General features: G+C 40.6%; 1 protein-coding gene across 12 annotated transcripts in view; it reads right to left on the bottom strand.

The window, feature by feature from the left end:
• The window catches only part of LOC5579480 (cAMP-dependent protein kinase type II regulatory subunit), a 351,461-nt gene that overhangs the window by 11,599 nt on the left and 314,630 nt on the right, over positions 1-25,232 (bottom strand). For 6 of the 12 annotated variants that reach the window (XM_021841990.1, XM_021841989.1, XM_021841995.1 and 3 more), the window contains 2 exons: positions 16,795-16,977; positions 16,086-16,331 (listed from right to left, as the gene is read on the bottom strand). In XM_021841990.1, coding sequence (XP_021697682.1) covers positions 16,186-16,331; positions 16,795-16,977 — 329 coding nt within the window. In that variant the 3' untranslated portion in view covers positions 16,086-16,185. Of the gene's footprint in view, positions 1-16,085; positions 16,332-16,794; positions 16,978-25,232 lie in introns of those variants that run through there. The other 6 variants (XM_021841993.1, XM_021841994.1, XM_021841992.1 and 3 more) reach the window with 1 other exon arrangement.

The following is a 25,232-nucleotide window of genomic DNA, read 5'->3' as shown; positions in this document are numbered from 1 at the left end:
TCAAGATTGCGAGCACATAGAAGGATGCTGTCTTCGGCAAAGTTGCTCAGGAGGATAAGGACTTCCACATGAGATACAATTTAGTTCAGAACTCGACCGCTGCGTGGCACTGGCGTCGATATGAACTTCCGGTAGGGGCTAATTATGCGATTACTCGAGATTGCGAGCACATAGAAGGATGTTATCTTCGGCAAAGTTGCTCAGGAGGATATGGACTTCCACATAGGATACAATTTAGTTCAGAATTGACCACCAGCGTGGCACTGGCGTCGATATGAACTTCCGGTAGGGGCTAATTATGCGATACTCGAGATTGCGAGCACATAGAAGGATGTTGTCTTCGGCCAAAGTTGCTGAGGAGGATATGGACTACCACATAGGATACAATTTAGTTCAGAATTCGACCACCGCGTGGCGCTGGCGTCAGTTTGGACTTTCGGTAGGGGCTAATTATGCGATAACTCGAGATTGCGAGCACATAGAAGGATGCTGTCTTCGGCAAAGTTGCTCAGGAGGATATGGACTTCCACATGAGATACAATTTAGTTCAGAATTCGACCACCGCGTGGCGCTGGCGTCAGTTTGGACTTCCGGTAGGGGCTAATCATGTGATAACTCGAGATTGCGAGCACATAGAAGGATGCTGTCTTCGCAAAGTTGCTCAGGAGGATAAGGACTTCCACATGAGATACAATTTAGTTCAGAACTCGACCGCTGCGTGGCGCTAGCGTCGATATAAACTTCCGGTAGGGGCTAATTATGCGATTACTCGAGATTGCGAGCACATAGAAAGATGTTATCTTCGGCAAAGTTGCTCAGGAGGATATGGACTACCACATAGGATACAATTTAGTTCAGAATTCGACCACCGCGTGGCGCTGGCGTCGGTTTGGACTTCCGGTAGGGGCTAATTATGCGATAACTCAAGATTGCGAGCACATAGAAGGATGCTGTTTTCGGCAAAGTTGCTCAGGAGGATAAGGACTTCCACATGAGATACAATTTAGTTCAGAACTCGACCGCTGCGTGGCGCTAGCGTCGATATGAACTTCCGGCAGAGGCTAATTATGCGATTACTCGAGATTGCGAGCACATAGAAGGATGCTGTCTTCGGCAAAGTTGCTCAGGAGGATATGGACTACCACATAGGATACAACTTAGTTCTGATTCGACCACCGCGTGGCGCTGGCGTCGGTTTGGACTTCCGGTAGGGGCTAATCATGTGATAACTCGAGATTGCGAGCACATATAGAGATGCAGTCTTCGGCAAAGTTGCTCAGGAGGATAAGGACTTCCACATGAGATACAATTTAGTTCAGAACTCAACCGCTGCGTGGCGTTAGCGTCGATATGAACTTCCGGTAGGGGCTTATTTTGCAATAACTCGAGATTGGGAACATATAAAAAAATGCTTTCTTAGGCAAAGCTGCTCAGATGGAGATGGACTTTCACATAGGTTGCAACATAGTTCAAAATTCGACCGCGTGGCGCTGGCGTCGGTTTGGACTTTCTGTAGGGGCTAATTATGCGATAACTCGAGATTGTGAGCATATAGAAGGATGATGTGTTCGGCAAAGTTGCTCAGGAGAATAAGTTATATGATAAATCACGTGAGTTACAATTTAGCACGGAATTTGACTACCGCATTGTGCTGGCGTTTTATGAACTTTCAATAGGAGCTAGTTATGCGATATTGAGAAATTGCGCTTACATAGAAAGAAGATCGTTTTTCAGACAATTTTCAGACTTCTTGTAGATCGACTTACCATGGATTTTTCAGGAAGAAATATTTTACCAAGGGTTCATTCACAAATTTCATAACGCTGAAAATTACCATTTTTTGACACCCACCCACCCCTCCGTAACGCATTTTGTATGAATATTTTTCGAATTTTGTATGAGCTGTAACATTTTTAGAACACCCACCGACCCCCTACAGCGTTATGGAATTTGTGAATGAACCCCAAGTACGAACATTTTAGTGTTTTAATAGTTAACAAAAGTGAGATTTTGCTGCAATCTTTGTAGAAATGTATTCCTGAAATATCTTTGGCGGAATCCTTGAACACTCAGAAAAACTCTGCAAGAAATTCATTAACGAGTTCTTTCAGAAACCCTTAAAAAAGATAATGTTAAGCCGTCCATGAACAGTTCTATCAGGCAACTATGGGACCCGTAGTTTTTTTTTTATGAGGAACTCTTGAAATATATCTTTCTGTAATTTCTTGAAAGAATTTTAGAATAAATTCCCCAAGAATCCTTAAAAAAATGTATCAATAAATTCATGAAGGAATCACTAGAAAACTCCATTCAAACAAGAACTATTCTTGAGAGATTTTCCATGGAAAAGTTTAAGAACGAATACGTTATCGACATTATTTTAGGAGAATTCGCTGGGGGATCTGGGGAACTTGATCAGTTTTTGTAGGAATTCCAGAATACATTTTTGTACTTTTGGTTTGTCAATAGGAAAATCTATAAACTATAAAGATTACTTGGAGAACCCACTGAAAAAGATCCTAAAGACTTTTCTTAAGAAATTCCTGATGGAATCAAAAGGAAGAATTTCGTTCCACATTGAATCGTTGAAGAATTTTAAGTAGTACATAAAATGGTTCTTCCATGAATATTTACAGAATGTACTACTAAAATTCATAACTAATTTACTTACGACATTTCGAGAAGATTGTTTTTCAGGTTTTTGTACGAATACTTGTACGAGTTTTTAAAATAATTGCTAGGGCATTCCAAGAATTATTATTGGAAAGTTCTTCGAAAGGGTCGCTGGATGAATTCATGAAAAATTGTTGGAATAATTTATGAATTTCTATACTCCGGAAAAATTAAAGTATCGTAGGCTGAATGGATTAAAGAATTTATAGTTGAATCCTCTTTATATCCTGGAGAAAACACTTGGTGAAATTTTTGATCAAAGGCATAGAAGAATTCATAGATATATTTGAAAAAGAAACTTTTGGAGAAATTCAAAATCCTTGAATTTAAAATCCGGGATTCTTTGGAAACAGTTCTAGGACTTATTTTGGAAAAAAAACCTGGAGGAATTGAATTACAATTTTCTGATAAAATGTCTCAAGAAATCCTTGGGACGGGAATCCGTTTCTAGATTTCTTGAAATTCTTGGAGGAACTCTGAAATCACCTTGAAAAATGCTGGAATCGCTGTAATTATTTTTGAGGAATATCTCAGAAGTTTTTATACATGAATATCATGAGGATTAACTAGCGTTGGGCGATTTTGAATCGATTTTCCGAAAATCGATGTTTTTATTTCAATTAATCGATTTTTTGAATCGATGTTTGGGGTATCTGAAATCGGGTGAATCGATTTTCTCCATTCGATTTTTTAATTCGATTTATTTTGTTGAACTTGATGAATGTTACTCAATGAACTGATGGAAATGAATCCATATTTTGATCTATCTTGAAGTAGTAAAACTGTTCAATTGAAATTCAAGACTGATTTAATTTATGGGTGTTCGAATCAAATAAAAATGCATTTAATATCATTTCAAACTAAAAAAATCAATTCGAGTTCGATTCGAATCGATTCAAAAACATCGATTTAAAGGATTCGATTAAATCGGTGAATCGATTCGACAGTTCAAATGTGAATCGAATTCAGTAACATCGATGTTGTAGACGAATTCGCCCAACGCTAGGATTAACTAGTAGAATTCCTACAAGATCACTGTCACAATTATTTAAGTTAAAGTATTGAACATGAATATCAGAAGATTTTCTAGTTCAAATCCGTGAAGAAATTCCAGGAGAAACATCAAATTCTTGGAGAAATAATTTGAAGAATATCTGTATTCAGTGATAGTAATCGCTTGGATTGCTCTGATTTAGTATTGATTGTTGTTTGAATTTTGAAGAATGTTTATTGTAATTCATACATCATGTTTTTAATAAAACTTGGAAAAATAAATGAGAGCCAAAAAATAGTTACGTTATATCAAGGTAAAAGTTACGTTATATCGAGGTTACGTTATATCGAGGTATGACTGTAGTTAAAAAACTATTTCTGGAGAAATTGCGGAAGGAAATGCATAGGTAGATAATTTGTGCAAGGAACTTTCAAACTATTTTCAATGAAAACAAAGAAACAAATTGCTGAAAGAAATTCGTGAGAAACTCCAGAAAAACCTAAAACAGTAATTTAAGGAGTAATTTTTAAAATCATTGGAGAAATAAATAAATTGATAAACTTACGCCTTGAGGAGTACTACGGGTGTCTCTCCTAGGAGATAATTTATAAGGATGTCCTCGAAAAAAAATTCTGGGGCGTATCCCTAGAAGAAATTAGAGATAGAATTTCGAAAGAAACTCTTGAGCACATTTCATAAGAAACTTCTTACCTTTTCTTACCTCTACTTAAAAAAGTGCACGTCATAAACTTTAATTTGAACGTGATCCTCTGCTTGAGTTGTGCTTATTTTATCACCTACACTATTCTTCGCAAGTTAGAGTACGTAGATTTGCAAGCATGAATTGAAGTATAAAGATGTGAATGTGTTCGGATAGTGATAATTATCAATGTTATTATTGAGATAAATAAAAGTTTATAGTGAAATCAATAGAGTGTGTGAATAAAATTTAACGTAAAATTTAGTGCTGCAGTAGTTGATTTGATTCAGAATCAATTTTTGTGTAAGTAAAAATAATGAACAGGATGGTAACGCCAACGTAAAAAAATCTTCTCCGTTAACTTCTGGACATTTCTTTAGAATCAGCTTCTGCAGAAATTTCAACAAATCTTGCGTACAAGAATTTGCGTGAAAGTTTTGTATTATAACAATATTGCCAGGAAGAACTCAGAGAAATTTCATCAGATTATCTTGAAAGAAGATTTGTAAAAAAAAATTAAGCAATTTCGCAAACACCAATGAAAAAATCCCGATTTCTCGTAGAATTCCTTAATAAAGTATTAGAAGAATCAAATTAAAACTCATGTAGAACTTCAAGGAGACCTTCAGTAGACTTCTGGAGCAATTAAATAAATTACCATGGAGGAATTCATACATTAACTCGAACGAATGTTGGAAACATCTTTTGGACTAATACTACAAAGAACAGCTGGAGGAATTCCAGAACTAGCTTCATTGTGACGCATTATTGAAAGGTACTCTGAAGTGTTTACAAAAAATCCTCTTGAGAAAATTCGAAATTATCCTTTAGAAAAAAAATCAGAATATTATTCCGTCAAATCCAAAAATAATAACTTGAGAAATACCGAAAACAATTTTAAAATCAGATCGTAGAAGAATTCAATAAAAAAGACCTGTGAGGGAATTGCAAAAACTCTGAAGAATTCACTCCAGATACATTTCTCCGGGAATCAATCCACCCTCAGGGAACTTTTCCAGGAATTATGGCATAGATTACTTCAAGCACTTCTCCAGCGATTTTTCCAAAGATTCTTCAAACGATTTCTCCTGACATTCCTCTAATAAAAAAAAATTAGAGATTCCTCTAAGGATTCCTTCCAGAAGGTCTCTACAGAGATTTTTGCAGAATGTCAGAGGTTTCTCTAATTAACATTTCTTCAAGGATTACTTAAAATATTCCCACGGTGAATTCTCCACACATTCCGCTGGTAGTCCTCTCAAGATTCCTCTAGGATTTATTCCTAAGATTTCCTCCAGGGATCGCTCCAGGAATTCTATAACGAATTATTCCAGAGATTCTACCATTCAATTGGGGATTTTACAAGAAATTATTTTATGAGTTCTTATTGGGATCGCTGGAGAAATTCTTGCAAGAGCCCAAAGAGGGATACTCGAGGAAAACTCTGGAGGAATTCCTTACAAAAATCCCCGGAACATCAAATATGCTTTTCAGTTACGCAGTCTTTATTTTTTTCAACGTTCTATTTATAATAAAGACTGCGTTGAAAATTTTGAAGGGGAGAAAAAAAAGATTCATCAATTTTTTGGCATCAGTTGGGATTTTTTAATTTTCGAAGTAAAACACAGGTAAAATAAAGGTCCAGATGACGATTGAAAAAAGTTGAACAACTATCGTTCAAAATAAAAATTCGAAAAAATAACTTTTTTTCTATTTTTATTTTTTTGTTCCTTATTTATTTTTATCCGGGGGGGGGGGCATCGTACCTTTCAAGTGGTCTCGGACATAAAAGAAAATTAATATTTGTATCAGCCTTATTGCGAGATTACCATAAGAAAAAAATAACACCAAATGCAAACTTAAGCTTTTCTCTTCCATTCTGGGCATACATTTTTATATAAATTTACAACTCTATTCAAAGGAAATCTTTTGTACCTGGTGAAGTTTTCCAAAATGCGTATTACATATCGCGTAGTTTGTTCGAAAGTTTATCCAAGCTACATATGGATGCGCGCACATACACTGTAAAGGATCAACCTCTGGCAACCAGGTCTGTATGAATACCCAATACTGTATGCATACTTTTATAACGACTTGGCTGTATTTTGCTAATGTCAAATGTGTTTACTTTGTTCTTTTATTACCAACCGCGAATTACAAGATTATGTTATCTCCCGAAGTAATATCTGGATTTTTAATCGAGTTTCTCTGTCCATCCGAAATCCCATTTTACACACTTTTCAACTATCAGAATCTTTCAAGTACAAGTCGCAGTAATAAGCATTGCGACTGTCATTAGCAGTTTGTCGAGGGCAAATCAGCATTGTAGATATTGAAGCATTTCCATATTGTAGACGAATTTTCAGCTTAGCAATGGAATCACCATCTTCCATAATTTTTCCTAATCATATACTTAACACTAAATTGCTTCTCCGTAAATTCACGTGCTATCTGGAGATCTTGAAATTTGCCAAATGCTGAGCCAACTAAAAGATTTTTCAAAGCATCGAATTTTGCATCAAACAGCTTTTTGAACGGTATAGATATACAACATATTTGCATGTTTGTTTGATACAACTTCTCTTCCGAAATCTGTGGCTAATTTATCAGAAAAAGCTAGTAAACTACGTTTTTAACTCCTTCAAAAGTCTTCAAATTAGAGATCCACAACTCAAAACAACATAATTGTCAATACAACTTACTGGTCCAGTGTTTGTGGACTTTGGTGTTGAGTTTCAAAAATATATTTAAAATTTATTATAAGGTGACCGTGGGGTAAGTGGATTACAGAAAAATCAATAGTCACTTCATTGTTATGGTACAGGCTAATCATTAATTAATGTAATTCAAACTTTTTTCTGTGCATTAAGCAAATGAGGGACTCATTGTACTTTCAAAATCCGTCAACTATTTTGATTTTTTGAATTGTTATCTATTGTAGCATGCAGGACTTTGAAAATTTGCGCCAAATGATCCACTTGCCCTACCATGGTGGGGTAGTGGACCACATGTAAAAAAAACTCTATTCTCAAAACAAATGTGATGTAATCATGTATAGTAAGAATGATATTACTGTCATTCTTGTTATATGTGCTATGTTATATATTTTGATAGCTTTAAAATAAAAAAAAATCTATATTTTATCAAAATATTATGAAAAATATTTGTACATTAGTTAACACTCATTCGAACAAAAACAAATACTGTAACTAGAATATTTGGAGAAAATTCATCCATTTTATACACCAGAGTTATACAAAAAATTGAGGATTATTCCTTACGATGTTTTCGAAAGACACTTGTTGTTTAAAAATATTAATTACATTTTCTTTTGTTAACATACTGAAATCTACTTATTATATTTTTTGTAAATATTATATCATCTGTCTAGAACAATCGATATGGTCAAAAAACGTACGATAATATGCATTTAGGTGAAGAATTTGTATATTTTGCTCTTTTGCATTCAGCTTAGAAAAACCAAGAAAAATTTGGTTTGAATTTTTCAATTTTTAATTTTTTGTACTAGAAAAGACTGTACAACACTTTTAGGTGGATTAATTGAAATTTTCTCAGGTCAATTTGGCAAATTCAAGCTAAGAAATGAAAAATGTAAAAGGAAACAACACTTGATGATACTAAAGCATATTCAAATCCGCGTAAGTAGTCTGCCAATATTTGATAACAATAGTTAATCCACTTACCCCATCCATTAAAAAGTGCGGGTAAGTGTACCATGATAAATATATCTGTATTTATTTACAAAAAATTAAATATTTTTCATTGTGATTCATACAATTAAAACAGAAATGTTCACCATGTGTTGAAAAAACTAATAGTATTTCGATTTTAGGCAGAGATACAATGGATTTTTTATTAACAGAAAGCAACTTAAAAATGAATTGAATTTTTGCAGTCGGCAAGTTTGCTTGTGTTAGTGCACGTGTAGTATCAGTTTTGCAGTAGTATCAGTGTGTACGTGAGAATATAACCTGAAATGAAGCAAAGGTGTGAAAAAATTCGGAATATTAAAGTATTTATCTTTATTACGGACGAATGATCCACTTACCCCACTGCTACACTTCCCCCACGGTACCTTAAAAAAAAATCTGCTCTGGTGGGGGTTTTGACCCCCCAAAATCCCCCCTTGGTTGCGCCACTGCCAACAAGTTGATGTTATGTTGAGAGGTAAATTTCTCTCCATAACTCGATATCTATTTTAAAATTTTTCTTTTTGGGGAAACGTGATCTAATTTCTTGTTTTGAAGGTGAATAAATACTTACAAGTTGTAATGATAAGTTGAAAAACATGAAAATAATAAAAACTATTGTCAGTAAAAATAACGTGATTTTTTGTGTACTTTCGAAAAATGTTTTCAAATAATAGTTTGTAAAATACCATCAACAATATGATATTTCTTTCTTAACAAAAAATGATAATAAATATATTGGAAATACAGAAATTTGTTCCTTCGATTTTGTGATTTTTTGTGTCGGTATATTCTATAACTCGATAATTCTATAAGTCGTTAGTCTCTTGAATATCGAGTTATTGAGAGTCGACTGTAGTTTATATCGTACCATATATTTCATGTCAGATCCTGTAGTTCATATCATATATATAATGACGAGTGTCACGCGGAATTTACTACGCAGAATTTAAAAGAAAAAAACTGAACAACTTTTGCTAAGATAAAACCTTTAAAAAAGAATTCCTTCTGGAAATACATATAGACGCCAGCACCACATGCTGGTTAAATTTTGAATGTATGTTCATGACGAATTCCTTATTCTCTCGAACAATTTTGCCGCAGAGAGCATCCTTCTATAAGTTTACAATCTCGATAAAAAAAAAGTACGAGTACGTCGGAATCGGGCTTGTAAAAATTCGGGTTTAGGTGGAGTTTGGTAAGAGTTATGGAAAGAGTGACAACCAGAAAGCTTCCTTATGCATCAGAAAAGATGAATTTAACTATTTTAGGAATTATTTTTTTCGTACAAAAATTTTTTAAGTTTCGAGTCAGATTCGATTTGAACAGCGATTTTTTTTCAGGTTCGGGTCAGGTCTGGATACGGGTCGGGTCCGGGTTTGAAAAAATAAAGTAAGTCGGGTACGGGTCGGGTTTCAGCTCAAAATATGTGAAACCCCCCCTCTAATAATTAACCTCTACCGGAAATACAAATCGACGTGTAATCCACCGGGTGGTCGGATTCTAAACTGAACTGTAGCCCATGTGGAATACCTTATTCTTTTGTGAGACGGACCCTAATATTGTGGTTGGTTCACAAACCTCTCACGCTGAACACCTGGGATCAAATCACATACCCTTGATGGTCACTTTGGATCTCAAAGCCGTTGGTCTCGAGACAAACTTGCTATGGGTTAAAAATCTCATTATATAAGAGACAAAAAAATATCCTCTTCGGCAACTTTGCCAAAGACAGCGACCTTCTATATGCACGCAATCTCGAGATTTATTTATTTTATTTATTGTATACAGTCTTCGACATTAAAATAGTATCGTACAGACTATTGTTAAAAGCTAATCCTTAATCTAAACACATTTTTGGACAAGTTAAAATCAAACAAGTGGTACACATCATTGAAACGCTGACAACAAACATCTGGAGGATTATGCTGGCCATATTGAGTCCGATGCATGGCCTGTCGGAAAGAGATATCGCATAACTAGCCCTTACCGGAAGTTCATACTGACGCCAGCGCAACGCGGTAGTCAAGTTCTCAACTAAATTGTAACCAATGTGGAAGTCCTTATCCTCCTGAGCAACTTTGTGGAAGACAGCATCCTTCTAAATGACCCATAACGCGGGTACATCATCTTTTCGTGGTGCGTTATGGAGAAAAGATATATCAGTGAACCCTAGCCCTGACTGTTTCAAACAAAGAGAACAGGATGTTCGAGTAATGAAAGGAACACTTATTAGTCCTTGTTACATTTTAAACCTTGTTGAAAGTGACAAGTCACGGTTTTCCCAGTAGCCGAGAATGATCTGACAATGATCGAGACAAGGAAAAAAATGGAGTCGAATTGAACAATTTGGTTTCAAAAATTATTTATTCATTTGATTCTCTAGTTTGAAGAAGTAGGGACTATGATTCTGATGCACGGACAATATCTGTGTAATTTCTTAGCTTTATCAAAGGATCCAATTTTCATCGACAAAGGTGCGCGTCTATGGAGAGTGCACTCACCACACTCTTCGAAGGGAATAAAAAGCGAAACCTTCCAATTAGAATCCTTTCCAGCGATCGAGTTACGAATTACAACTGTAAGAAAACCGAATACGTTATCTCTTCTCAATGATGACAAAGTAAAACGATATGCACTAAACAAAAGACACGGGATATACTACAATAGATCAATATTGGTCGCAGTGGTTTATGTTCCAGACAGAATAAAAATCCTTCTATGTGCTCGCAATCTCGAGTTATCGCATAATTAGCCCCTACCGGAAGTCCAAACCGACGCCAGCGCCACGCGGTGGTCGAGTCAGAACTAAGTGGTATCCTATGTGGTAGTCCATATCCTCCTGAGCAAACTTTGCCGAAGACAGCATCCTTCTAATGTGCTCGCAATCTCGAGAAATCGCAATAATTAGCCCCTGCCGGAAGTTCATATCGACGCTAGCGCCACGCAGCGGTCGAGTTCTGAACTAAATTGTATCTCATGTGGAAGTCCTTATCCTCCTGAGCAACTTTGCCGAAGACAGCATCCTTCTATGTGCTCGCAATCTCGAGTTATCGCATAATTAGCCCCTACCGGAAGTCCAAACCGACGCCAGCGCCACGCGTGGTCGAATTCTGAACTAAATTGAATCCTATGTGGTATTCCATATCCTCCTGAGCAACTTTGCCGAAGACAGCATCCTTCTATGTGCTCGCAATCTCGAGTTATCGCATAATTAGCCCCTACCGGAAATCCAAACCGACGCCCAGCGCCACGCTGTGGTTGAATTCTGAACTAAATTGTATCCTATGTGGTAGTCCATATCCTCCTCAGCAACTTTTGCCGAAGACAGCATCCTTCTATGTGCTCGCAATCTCAAGTAATCGCATAATTAGCCCTACCGGAAGTTTATATCGACGCTAGTGCCACGCTGTGGTCGAATTCTGAACTAAATTGTATCCTATGTGGAAGTCCATATCCTCCTGAGCAACTTTTGCCGAAGACAGCATCCTTCTATGTGCTCGCAATCTCGAGTTATCGCATAATTAGCCCCTACCGAAAGTTCATATCGACGCTAGCGCCACGCAGCGGTCGAGTTCTGAACTAAATTGTATCTCATGTGGAAGTCCTTATCCTCCTGAGCAACTTTGCCGAAGACAGCATCCTTCTATGTGCTCGCAATCTCGAGTTATCGCATAATTAGCCCCTACCGGAAGTCCAAACCGACGCCAGCGCCACGCGGTGGTCGAATTCTGAACTAAATTGAATCCTATGTGGTAGTCCATATCCTCCTGAGCAACTTTGCCGAAGACAGCATCCTTCTATGTGCTCGCAATCTCGAGTTATCGCATAATTAGCCCCTACCGGAAGTCCAAACCGACGCCAGCGCCACGCTGTGGTTGAATTCTGAACTAAATTGTATCCTATGTGGTAGTCCATATCCTCCTGAGCAACTTTGCCGAAGACAGCATCCTTCTATGTGCTCGCAATCTCAAGTTATCGCATAATTAGCCCCTACCGGAAGTCCAAACCGACGCCAGCGCCACGCTGTGGTTGAATTCTGAACTAAATTGTATCCTATGTGGTAGTCCATATCCTCCTCAGCAACTTTGCCGAAGACAGCATCCTTCTATGTGCTCGCAATCTCGAGAAATCGCATAATTAGCCCCTACCGGAAGTTCATATCGACGCTAGCGCCACGCAGCGGTCGAGTTCTGAACTAAATTGTATCTCATGTGGAAGTCCTATCCTCCTGAGCAACTTTGCCGAAGACAGCATCCTTCTATGTGCTCGCAATCTCAAGTTATCGCATAATTAGCCCCTACCGGAAGTCCAAACCGACGCCAGCGCCACGCTGTGGTTGAATTCTGAACTAAATTGTATCCTATGTGGTAGTCCATATCCTCCTCAGCAACTTTGCCGAAGACAGCATCCTTCTATGTGCTTGCAATCTCGAGTAATCGCATAATTAGCCCCTACCGAAAGTTCATATCGACGCTAGCGCCACGCCAGCGGTCGAGTTTCTGAACTAAATTGTATCTCATGTGGAAGTCCTTATCCTCCTGAGCAACTTTGCCGAAGACAGCATCCTTCTATGTGCTCGCAATCTCGAGTTATCGCATAATTAGCCCCTACCGGAAGTCCAAACCCGACGCCAGCGCCCACGCGGTGGTCGAATTCTGAACTAAATTGAATCCTATGTGGTAGTCCATATCCTCCTGAGCAACTTTGCCGAAGACAGCATCCTTCTATGTGCTCGCAATCTCAAGTTATCGCATAATTAGCCCCTACCGGAAGTCCAAACCGACGCCAGCGCCACGCTGTGGTTGAATTCTGAACTAAATTGTATCCTATGTTGGTAAGTCCATATCCTCCTCAGCAACTTTGCCGAAGAACAGCATCCTTCTATGTGCTTGCAATCTCGAGTAATCGCATAATTAGCCCCTACCGGAAGTTCATATCGACGCTAGTGCCACGCGGTGGTCGAATTCTGAACTAAATTGTATCCTATGTGGAAGTCCATATCCTCCTGAGCAACTTTGCCGAAGACAGCATCCTTCTATGTGCTCGCAATCTCGAGTTATCGCATAATTAGCCCCTACCGGAAGTCCAAACCGACGCCAGCGCCACGCGGTGGTCGAATTCTGAACTAAATTGAATCCTATGTGGTAGTCCATATCCCTCCTGAGCAACTTTGCCGAAGACAGCATCCTTCTATGTGCTCGCAATCTCAAGTTATCGCATAATTAGCCCCTACCGGAAGTCCAAACCGACGCCCAGCGCCACGCTGTGGTTGAATTCTGAACTAAATTGTATCCTATGTGGTAGTCCATATCCTCCTCAGCAACTTTGCCGAAGACAGCATCCTTCTATGTGCTCGCAATCTCGAGAAATCGCATAATTAGCCCCTACCGGAAGTTCATATCGACGCTAGTGCCACGCGGTGGTCGAATTCTGAACTAAATTGTATCCTATGTGGAAGTCCATATCCTCCTGAGCAACTTTGCCGAAGACAGCATCCTTCTATGTGCTTGCAATCTCAAGTTATCGCATAATTAGCCCCTACCGGAAGTCCAAACCGACGCCAGCGCCACGCTGTGGTTGAATTCTGAACTAAATTGTATCCTATGTGGTAGTCCATATCCTCTTCAGCAACTTTGCCGAAGACAGCATCCTTCTATGTGCTCGCAATCTCAAGTTATCGCATAATTAGCCCCTACCGGAAGTCCAAACCGACGCCAGCCGCCACGCTGTGGTTGAATTCTGAACTAAATTGTATCCTATGTGGTAGTCCATATCCTCCTCAGCAACTTTGCCGAAGACAGCATCCTTCTATGTGCTCGCAATCTCCAGTAATCGCATAATTAGCCCCTACCGAAAGTTCATATCGACGCTAGCGCTACGCAGCGGTCGAGTTCTGAACTAAATTGTATCTCATGTGGAAGTCCTTATCCTCCTGAGCAACTTTGCCGAAGACTGCATCCTTCTATGTGCTCGCAATCTCGAGTTATCACATGATTAGCCCCTACCGGAAGTCCAAACTGACGCCCAGCGCCACGCGGTGGTCGAATTCTGAACTAAATTGTATCCTATGTGGTAGTCCATATCCTCCTCAGCAACTTTGCCGAAGACAGCATCCTTCTATGTGCTCGCAATCTCGAGTTATCGCATAATTAGTCCCTTCCGGAAGTTCATATCGACGCTAGCGCCACGCGGTGGTCGAGTTCTGAACTAAAATGTATCCCATGTGGAAGTTCTTGGTCCCCGAAGCAAGTTTGCTGAAGACAGTACGTTCCTATATGGCCTGTATCTTATACAATTTTGTGATGACTGCAGATTTCTGGACTGAGTGTACTGAAATTCCACGTGGCCAACATGGTCCCCTTCGTAGCCGATTCCCGGTGGCCACTGGAACCGGAACCGGTATTCCAGGTAGTGATCAGAATCTTGAGGAGTATATCTTTCGAATGCGGCATAAATTTCATTATTCGGTTGATATTTCGCTGATTTATAGGGGTATACATTTCTGGGTCATAATGACCCCAGTATCTTATTAAGTTGTTTTTTTGTGGCGCCATCTTAGAATCACCTTAAGAAAAAAATTTTTTGGTCTTGCGCTTCGTTTCCACAAAATATTAAAAGTCAGGGAATTTCAGAAAGATCCGTTTGATAACAACAGAGATATTGCAGGTTGAAATCCGATTTTGGGTCATTATGACCCCAGTATCAAACTAAGGTTAAGGCGGCCAAACTGCCCCACTTTCCCCTATTTATAAACACTATGCAAAAAGATTAAATTTCATAGAACATTCTAACAGTCAAACAGCATCATTCTAAAGTTATGAAATTTGAAAAGGCCGTTCGGGATAATTTGGGTAGTTTTTTCGTACTTCGTTTTTCTTCGAGTTCAGAACACTGGCTTATGACATATATATTGCTTCATTGCCTTGTCAGCTTTTGGGTTGCATGTTATTTCAGATGAAATTTCAAGAACTTAGACAGTAATTCGCAATGTATGCGTATACAACAGAAAATCATTTAATGGATGCACTCATATTGCTGGACGTTTCCCTTTAGCTGAACAAAAACGAATGATAGCCATCGTCGATGAAGTGAAAAAGTAAAATCTGAGTCTTGTCTCCTGCTGACTGAACGAGAGATTACAGCAGGGCTTAACATAAAAAACGAAAAATCCAGTGCTGTCTCCAGCTGTGACTGTGTTTCTTTCTTCAGATCTATCTTGAGTATCGTCAGAAAGAAAAGTCAACTTTGTTAAACGGGACAGCTCGTCATTCATCAGTCGACACCCCAAAGAACACGGACTAGAAGAGCAAACATCCATTTTTCCGACATTTCGCGACCATTAATTTTCCGTTGGCCGTTTTCCATGCTGCGGGGGGTATGGTAGACGGAGATTATCTTGCTCTATGGTTACCTCGTGGCGGAAAAAATAGGCTTTGAATTTGATTTATCCTTTCTGTTGTCTAAACTGCCGTCTTTGTCGAAACTGAGTTGAGTTCAGTTTTCAACATATCTTTCGATGATATTTCAACATTGACAACATGACAACATGATTTGTTCAGAAAAAATAGAATAAAACACCAAGTCGGATTGTCCCATAATGAAAAGTAACCGCATGTCAGTCTCACTACCGATTTCCACACCGTATAATACAAAAATTAACCGTGATTTGGTCATCTTTATATTTTTCACGGAAGATATCAGAGTGAAAAGTAAATTCTGAAAGTTTCATTGAGATATGAACATATTTAAATATTCTGGATTTTGTTTTAATATTTGTATGGAAACGAATTTGGAAACTTCACAGCCCATTTTCTCAATGCCTACTTTTTACAGATGGGACTGACTTGCGATTCACGGCAGTTAAGCTATCTTGACGATTTGTTTTTAGCTTAATTTAGATGAGTGTTAGTATAGTGAACTCAATTAGCGGGTAAATAATCCTCGCTCTATGCTCGCACACCCATAGAAGGATTTCTTTCGTATCCTTACAACAGTACACCAGTCAACTCTAGGAATAATCAGATAATCAATTTCATGGATTGCCATGGACACTGAAAGCACCGAGCGGTATAACACATACACATCTATGAAGCCCCTGCCTAAGCCTAACGAACTTGAGAATTTTCCTCCCGGCAGGCTTCCAGTATCATTTTCCACACCGACTGATCCACGTACCGGTAGTGCTTCATACCGCGCAACATTACGTCCAGGACCTTCCCCAACAGGCGCTCGAAACAGTCCGTTTGAAGAACTACATCATGGATACATACGTGCAGTTTATGTTCGATGTTGGATGTTGGATGTGAGAGGTGGGTGCATGAATCAATGTGAACACGTTTCGATCGCATACAAACCGTCAGTCAGGAACGGGTTACGGGATTAGAGGGCGGTTTTTAGTCGAACGCGAATAGAAGTGCATGCAAGTATAAGGTGAAGCGCCAAAGAAAGAACGGGAAAATGTCGAAAAAACGAAATAGGATTAGATTGTTAGAGTACACCGAGAGTGCTAACTGAAGCGTTTACCTACTTAATTTTGCGGAATTTTGGCAGCTGTCCTACACAAATTATCAATTAGTCACGCTAAACTGTGCGCTTAATAAACAACTAGAGACACATCTACCATTTGGCCAATTGGATGAAACGGTTAAACGCATGCATTAGTGCATAGAGACAGAAGGCGTTAAAATTGAACGGACAACCTCCGGGGTACTTACATGCAACTTTGACGTTGTCGACGGCGTAAGCCGAGGCGGCACGTGGCCGATGGGTCACCAGTGCCAGCTCGCCAAAGTATTGTCCCTTCTCTAGGTTCGAAATTTCCACCTCGCCGGCATCCTGCTGGATGCGAATCGAAACCTTACCCTCCTCGATGAAGTACATTCCGTCGGCGGCGTCCCCTGGGGATGAGATTTGGAAAACTGATGTTAGATTATGTACACTACCCGCCATAAGTATGGAATCGCATCATCTAGTATTGCAACACCTCAATTGAATATTGCAGCACCCCCCGAAAAGTTTAGCATCACCTGTAAGCTATTACACTAATGACGCAATATCTTGGAAACCTTACTTTCTAGAAAGCTGCGGTCTTCAGCAAAGTTGTTCAGAAGCCTTACGGCGTTCATCAGCTGAAATTTTTAATGCGCCATTTTGCCGCTACGTGTCGCTAGTGTGCATGTAAATTGGTCATATTTTAGACGGCTCTAACTCATGAACCTGACCACTTAGAATGTTCGTGTCTTCAGCAAAGTTGTTCAGAAGCTTAAAAGCAATCTGAGGCAGCACTGATTGGTTAGCAATTTTGCCGCTACGTGGCGCTAGTGTGCATGTAAATTGGTCATATTTAGACGGCTCTAGCTCATGAACCTGACCACTTAGAATGTTCGTGTCTTCAGCAAAGTTGTTCAGAAGCTTATAAGCAATCTGAGGCAGCACTGATTGGTTAGCAATTTTGCCGCCACGTGGCGCTAGTGTGCATGTAAATTGGTCATATTTTAGACGGCTCTAGCTCATGAACCTGACAACTTAGAATGTTCGTGTCTTCAGCAAAGTTGGTCTGAAGCTTAAAAGCAATCTGAGGCAGCACTGATTGGTTAGCAATTTTGCCGCTACGTGGCGCTAGTGTGCACGTCATTTGATCATATTCTAGCAGGCTCTAGCTCATGAACCTGACCACTTAGAATGTTCGTGTCTTCAGCAAAGTTGTTCAGAAGCTTATAAGCAATCTGAGGCAGCACTGATTGGTTAGCAATTTTGCCCGCCACGTGGCGCTAGTGTGCATGTAAATTGGTCATATTTTAGACGGCTCTAGCTCATGAACCTGACAACTTAGAATGTTCGTGTCTTCAGCAAAGTTGGTCTGAAGCTTAAAAGCAATCTGAGGCAGCACTGATTGGTTAGTAATTTAGCCGCCACGTGGCGCTAGTGTGCATGTAAATTGGTCATATTTTAGACGGCTCTAGCTTATGAACCTGACCACTTAGAATGTTCGTGTCTTCAGCAAAGTTGGTCTGAAGCTTAAAAGCAATCTGAGGCAGCACTGATTGGTTAGCAATTTAGCCGCCACGTGGCGCTAGTGTGCATGTAAATTGGTCATATTTTAGACGGCTCTAGCTCATGAACCTGACAACTTAGAATGTTCGTGTCTTCAGCAAAGTTGGTCTGAAGCTTAAAAGCAATCTGAGGCAGCACTGATTGGTTAGCAATTTTGCCGCTACGTGGCGCTAGTGTGCATGTAAATTGGTCATATTTTAGACGGCTCTAGCTCATGAACCTGACCACTTAGAATGTTCGTGTCTTCAGCAAAGTTGGTCTGAAGCTTAAAAGCAATCTGAGGCAGCACTGATTGGTTAGTAATTTAGCCGCCACGTGGCGCTAGTGTGCATGTAAATTGGTCATATTTTAGACGGCTCTAGCTTATGAACCTGACCACTTAGAATGTTCGTGTCTTCAGCAAAGTTGGTCTGAAGCTTAAAAGCAATCTGAGGCAGCACTGATTGGTTAGCAATTTAGCCGCCACGTGGCGCTAGTGTGCATGTAAATTGGTCATATTTTAGACGGCTCTAGCTCATGAACCTGACAACTTAGAATGTTCGTGTCTTCAGCAAAGTTGGTCTGAAGCTTAAAAGCAATCTGAGGCAGCACTGATTGGTTAGCAATTTTGCCGCTACGTGGCGCTAGTGTGCACGTCATTTGATCATATTCTAGCAGGCTCTAGCTCATGAACCTGACCACTTAGAATGTTCGTGTCTTCAGCAAAGTTGTTCAGAAGCTTATAAGCAATCTGAGGCAGCACTGATTGGTTAGCAATTTTGCCGCCACGTGGCGCTAGTGTGCATGTAAATTGGTCATATTTTAGACGGCTCTAGCTCATGAACCTGACAACTTAGAATGTTCGTGTCTTCAGCAAAGTTGGTCTGAAGCTTAAAAGCAATCTGAGGCAGCACTGATTGGTTAGTAATTTAGCCGCCACGTGGCGCTAGTGTGCATGTAAATTGGTCATATTTTAGACGGCTCTAGCTTATGAACCTGACCACTTAGAATGTTCGTGTCTTCAGCAAAGTTGGTCTGAAGCTTAAAAGCAATCTGAGGCAGCACTGATTGGTTAGCAATTTAGCCGCCACGTGGCGCTAGTGTGCATGTAAATTGGTCATATTTTAGACGGCTCTAGCTCATGAACCTGACAACTTAGAATGTTCGTGTCTTCAGCAAAGTTGGTCTGAAGCTTAAAAGCAATCTGAGGCAGCACTGATTGGTTAGCAATTTTGCCGCTACGTGGCGCTAGTGTGCACGTCATTTGATCATATTCTAGCAGGCTCTAGCTCATGAACCTGACCACTTAGAATGTTCGTGTCTTCAGCAAAGTTGTTCAGAAGCTTATAAGCAATCTGAGGCAGCACTGATTGGTTAGCAATTTTGCCGCCACGTGGCGCTAGTGTGCACGTCATTTGATCATATTCTAGCAGGCTCTAGCTCATGAACCTGACCACTTAGAATGTTCGTGTCTTCAGCAAAGTTGTTCAGAAGCTTATAAGCAATCTGAGGCAGCACTGATTGGTTAGCAATTTTGCCGCCACGTGGCGCTAGTGTGCATGTAAATTGGTCATATTTTAGACGGCTCTAGCTCATGAACCTGACAACTTAGAATGTTCGTGTCTTCAGCAAAGTTGGTCTGAAGCTTAAAAGCAATCTGAGGCAGCACTGATTGGTTAGTAATTTAGCCGCCACGTGGCGCTAGTGTGCATGTAAATTGGTCATATTTTAGACGGCTCTAGCTCATGAACCTGACCACTTAGAATGTTCGTGTCTTCAGCAAAGTTGTTCAGAAGCTTATAAGCAATCTGAGGCAGCACTGATTGGTTAGCAATTTTGCCGCCACGTGGCGCTAGTGTGCATGTAAATTGGTCATATTTTAGACGGCTCTAGCTCATGAACCTGACAACTTAGAATGTTCGTGTCTTCAGCAAAGTTGGTCTGAAGCTTAAAAGCAATCTGAGGCAGCACTGATTGGTTAGTAATTTAGCCGCCACGTGGCGCTAGTGTGCATGTAAATTGGTCATATTTTAGACGGCTCTAGCTCATGAACCTGACCACTTAGAATGTTCGTGTCTTCAGCAAAGTTGGTCTGAAGCTTAAAAGCAATCTGAGGCAGCACTGATTGGTTAGCAATTTAGCCGCCACGTGGCGCTAGTGTGCATGTAAATTGGTCATATTTTAGACGGCTCTAGCTTATGAACCTGACCACTTAGAATGTTCGTGTCTTCAGCAAAGTTGGTCTGAAGCTTAAAAGCAATCTGAGGCAGCACTGATTGGTTAGCAATTTAGCCGCCACGTGGCGCTAGTGTGCATGTAAATTGGTCATATTTTAGACGGCTCTAGCTCATGAACCTGACAACTTAGAATGTTCGTGTCTTCAGCAAAGTTGGTCTGAAGCTTAAAAGCAATCTGAGGCAGCACTGATTGGTTAGCAATTTTGCCGCTACGTGGCGCTAGTGTGCACGTCATTTGATCATATTCTAGCAGGCTCTAGCTCATGAACCTGACCACTTAGAATGTTCGTGTCTTCAGCAAAGTTGTTCAGAAGCTTATAAGCAATCTGAGGCAGCACTGATTGGTTAGCAATTTTGCCGCCACGTGGCGCTAGTGTGCATGTAAATTGGTCATATTTTAGACGGCTCTAGTTCATGAACCTGACCACTTAGAATGTTCGTGTCTTCAGCAAAGTTGGTCAGAAGCTTAAAAGGAATCTGAGACAGCACGGATTGGTTAGCAATTTAGCCGCTACGTGGCGCTAGTGTGCATGTCATTTGATCATATTCTAGCAGGCTCTAGCTCATGAACCTGACCACTTAGAATGTTCGTGTCTTCAGCAAAGTTGTTCAGAAGCTTAAAAGCAATCTGAGGCAGCACTGATTGGTTAGCAATTTAGCCGCTACGTGGCGCTAGTGTGCATGTCATTTGATCATATTCTAGCATGCTCTAGCTCATGAACCTGACCACTTAGAATGTTCGTGTCTTCAGCAAAGTTGTTCAGAAGCTTAAAAGCAATCTGAGGCAGCACTGATTGGTTAGCAATTTTGCCGCTACGTGGCGCTAGTGTGCATGTAAATTGGTCATATTTTAGACGGCTCTAGTTCATGAACCTGACCACTTCGAATGTTCGTGTCTTCAGCAAAGTTGGTCAGAAGCTTAAAAGGAATCTGAGACAGCACGGATTGGTTAGCAATTTAGCCGCTACGTGGCGCTAGTGTGCATGTCATTTGATCATATTCTAGCAGGCTCTAGCTCATGAACCTGACCACTTAGAATGTTCGTGTCTTCAGCAAAGTTGTTCAGAAGCTTAAAAGCAATCTGAGGCAGCACTGATTGGTTAGCAATTTAGCCGCTACGTGGCGCTAGTGTGCATGTAAATTGGTCATATTTTAGACGGCTCTAGTTCATGAACCTGACCACTTAGAATGTTCGTGTCTTCAGCAAAGTTGGTCAGAAGCTTAAAAGGAATCTGAGACAGCACGGATTGGTTAGCAATTTAGCCGCTACGTGGCGCTAGTGTGCATGTCATTTGATCATATTCTAGCAGGCTCTAGCTCATGAACCTGACCACTTAGAATGTTCGTGTCTTCAGCAAAGTTGTTCAGAAGCTTAAAAGCAATCTGAGGCAGCACTGATTGGTTAGCAATTTTGCCGCTACGTGGCGCTAGTGTGCATGTAAATTGGTCATATTTTAGACGGCTCTAGTTCATGAACCTGACCACTTAGAATGTTCGTGTCTTCAGCAAAGTTGTTCAGAAGCTTAAAAGCAATCTGAGGCAGCACTGATTGGTTAGCAATTTAGCCGCTACGTGGCGCTAGTGTGCATGTAAATTAGTCATATTTTAGACGGCTCTAGTTCATGAACCTGACCACTTAGAATGTTCGTGTCTTCAGCAAAGTTGTTCAGAAGCTTAAAAGCAATCTGAGGCAGCACTGATTGGTTAGCAATTTAGCCGCTACGTGGCGCTAGTGTGCATGTCATTTGATCATATTCTAGCATGCTCTAGCTCATGAACCTGACCACTTAGAATGTTCGTGTCTTCAGCAAAGTTGTTCAGAAGCTTAAAAGCAATCTGAGGCAGCACTGATTGGTTAGCAATTTTGCCGCTACGTGGCGCTAGTGTGCATGTAAATTGGTCATATTTTAGACGGCTCTAGTTCATGAACCTGACCACTTAGAATGTTCGTGTCTTCAGCAAAGTTGTTCAGAAGCTTAAAAGCAATCTGAGGCAGCACTGATTGGTTAGCAATTTTGCCGCTACGTGGCGCTAGTGTGCATGTAAATTGGTCATATTTTAGACGGCTCTAGTTCATGAACCTGACCACTTAGAATGTTCGTGTCTTCAGCAAAGTTGTTCAGAAGCTTAAAAGCAATCTGAGGCAGCACTGATTGGTTAGCAATTTAGCCGCTACGTGGCGCTAGTGTGCATGTAAATTGGTCATATTTTAGACGGCTCTAGCTTATGAACCTGACCACTTAGAATGTTCGTGTCTTCAGCAAAGTTGGTCAGAAGCTTAAAAGCAATCTGAGGCAGCACTGATTGGTTAGCAATTTTGCCGCTACGTGGCGCTAGTGTGCACGTCATTTGATCATATTCTAGCAGGCTCTAGCTCATGAACCTGACCACTTAGAATGTTCGTGTCTTCAGCAAAGTTGTTCAGAAGCTTATAAGCAATCTGAGGCAGCACTGATTGGTTAGCAATTTTGCCGCCACGTGGCGCTAGTGTGCATGTAAATTGGTCATATTTTAGACGGCTCTAGCTCATGAACCTGACATCTTAGAATGTTCGTGTCTTCAGCAAAGTTGGTCTGAAGCTTAAAAGCAATCTGAGGCAGCACTGATTGGTTAGCAATTTTGCCGCTACGTGGCGCTAGTGTGCACGTCATTTGATCATATTCTAGCAGGCTCTAGCTCATGAACCTGACCACTTAGAATGTTCGTGTCTTCAGCAAAGTTGTTCAGAAGCTTATAAGCAATCTGAGGCAGCACTGATTGGTTAGCAATTTTGCCGCCACGTGGCGCTAGTGTGCATGTAAATTGGTCATATTTTAGACGGCTCTAGCTCATGAACCTGACAACTTAGAATGTTCGTGTCTTCAGCAAAGTTGGTCTGAAGCTTAAAAGCAATCTGAGGCAGCACTGATTGGTTAGTAATTTAGCCGCCACGTGGCGCTAGTGTGCATGTAAATTGGTCATATTTTAGACGGCTCTAGCTTATGAACCTGACCACTTAGAATGTTCGTGTCTTCAGCAAAGTTGGTCTGAAGCTTAAAAGCAATCTGAGGCAGCACTGATTGGTTAGCAATTTAGCCGCCACGTGGCGCTAGTGTGCATGTAAATTGGTCATATTTTAGACGGCTCTAGCTCATGAACCTGACAACTTAGAATGTTCGTGTCTTCAGCAAAGTTGGTCTGAAGCTTAAAAGCAATCTGAGGCAGCACTGATTGGTTAGCAATTTTGCCGCTACGTGGCGCTAGTGTGCACGTCATTTGATCATATTCTAGCAGGCTCTAGCTCATGAACCTGACCACTTAGAATGTTCGTGTCTTCAGCAAAGTTGTTCAGAAGCTTATAAGCAATCTGAGGCAGCACTGATTGGTTAGCAATTTTGCCGCCACGTGGCGCTAGTGTGCACGTCATTTGATCATATTCTAGCAGGCTCTAGCTCATGAACCTGACCACTTAGAATGTTCGTGTCTTCAGCAAAGTTGTTCAGAAGCTTATAAGCAATCTGAGGCAGCACTGATTGGTTAGCAATTTTGCCGCCACGTGGCGCTAGTGTGCATGTAAATTGGTCATATTTTAGACGGCTCTAGCTCATGAACCTGACAACTTAGAATGTTCGTGTCTTCAGCAAAGTTGGTCTGAAGCTTAAAAGCAATCTGAGGCAGCACTGATTGGTTAGTAATTTAGCCGCCACGTGGCGCTAGTGTGCATGTAAATTGGTCATATTTTAGACGGCTCTAGCTCATGAACCTGACCACTTAGAATGTTCGTGTCTTCAGCAAAGTTGGTCTGAAGCTTAAAAGCAATCTGAGGCAGCACTGATTGGTTAGCAATTTAGCCGCCACGTGGCGCTAGTGTGCATGTAAATTGGTCATATTTTAGACGGCTCTAGCTTATGAACCTGACCACTTAGAATGTTCGTGTCTTCAGCAAAGTTGGTCTGAAGCTTAAAAGCAATCTGAGGCAGCACTGATTGGTTAGCAATTTAGCCGCCACGTGGCGCTAGTGTGCATGTAAATTGGTCATATTTTAGACGGCTCTAGCTCATGAACCTGACAACTTAGAATGTTCGTGTCTTCAGCAAAGTTGGTCTGAAGCTTAAAAGCAATCTGAGGCAGCACTGATTGCTTAGCAATTTTGCCGCTACGTGGCGCTAGTGTGCACGTCATTTGATCATATTCTAGCAGGCTCTAGCTCATGAACCTGACCACTTAGAATGTTCGTGTCTTCAGCAAAGTTGTTCAGAAGCTTATAAGCAATCTGAGGCAGCACTGATTGGTTAGCAATTTTGCCGCCACGTGGCGCTAGTGTGCACGTCATTTGATCATATTCTAGCAGGCTCTAGCTCATGAACCTGACCACTTAGAATGTTCGTGTCTTCAGCAAAGTTGTTCAGAAGCTTATAAGCAATCTGAGGCAGCACTGATTGGTTAGCAATTTTGCCGCCACGTGGCGCTAGTGTGCATGTAAATTGGTCATATTTTAGACGGCTCTAGCTCATGAACCTGACAACTTAGAATGTTCGTGTCTTCAGCAAAGTTGGTCTGAAGCTTAAAAGCAATCTGAGGCAGCACTGATTGGTTAGTAATTTAGCCGCCACGTGGCGCTAGTGTGCATGTAAATTGGTCATATTTTAGACGTCTCTAGCTCATGAACCTGACCACTTAGAATGTTCGTGTCTTCAGCAAAGTTGTTCAGAAGCTTATAAGCAATCTGAGGCAGCACTGATTGGTTAGCAATTTTGCCGCCACGTGGCGCTAGTGTGCATGTAAATTGGTCATATTTTAGACGGCTCTAGCTCATGAACCTGACAACTTAGAATGTTCGTGTCTTCAGCAAAGTTGGTCTGAAGCTTAAAAGCAATCTGAGGCAGCACTGATTGGTTAGTAAT

Source organism: Aedes aegypti, chromosome 2 (assembly GCF_002204515.2).
Source record: "Aedes aegypti strain LVP_AGWG chromosome 2, AaegL5.0 Primary Assembly, whole genome shotgun sequence".
Classification (NCBI taxonomy): Eukaryota; Metazoa; Arthropoda; class Insecta; order Diptera; family Culicidae; genus Aedes; species Aedes aegypti.
This window is presented reverse-complemented; position numbering and strand designations above follow the sequence as displayed.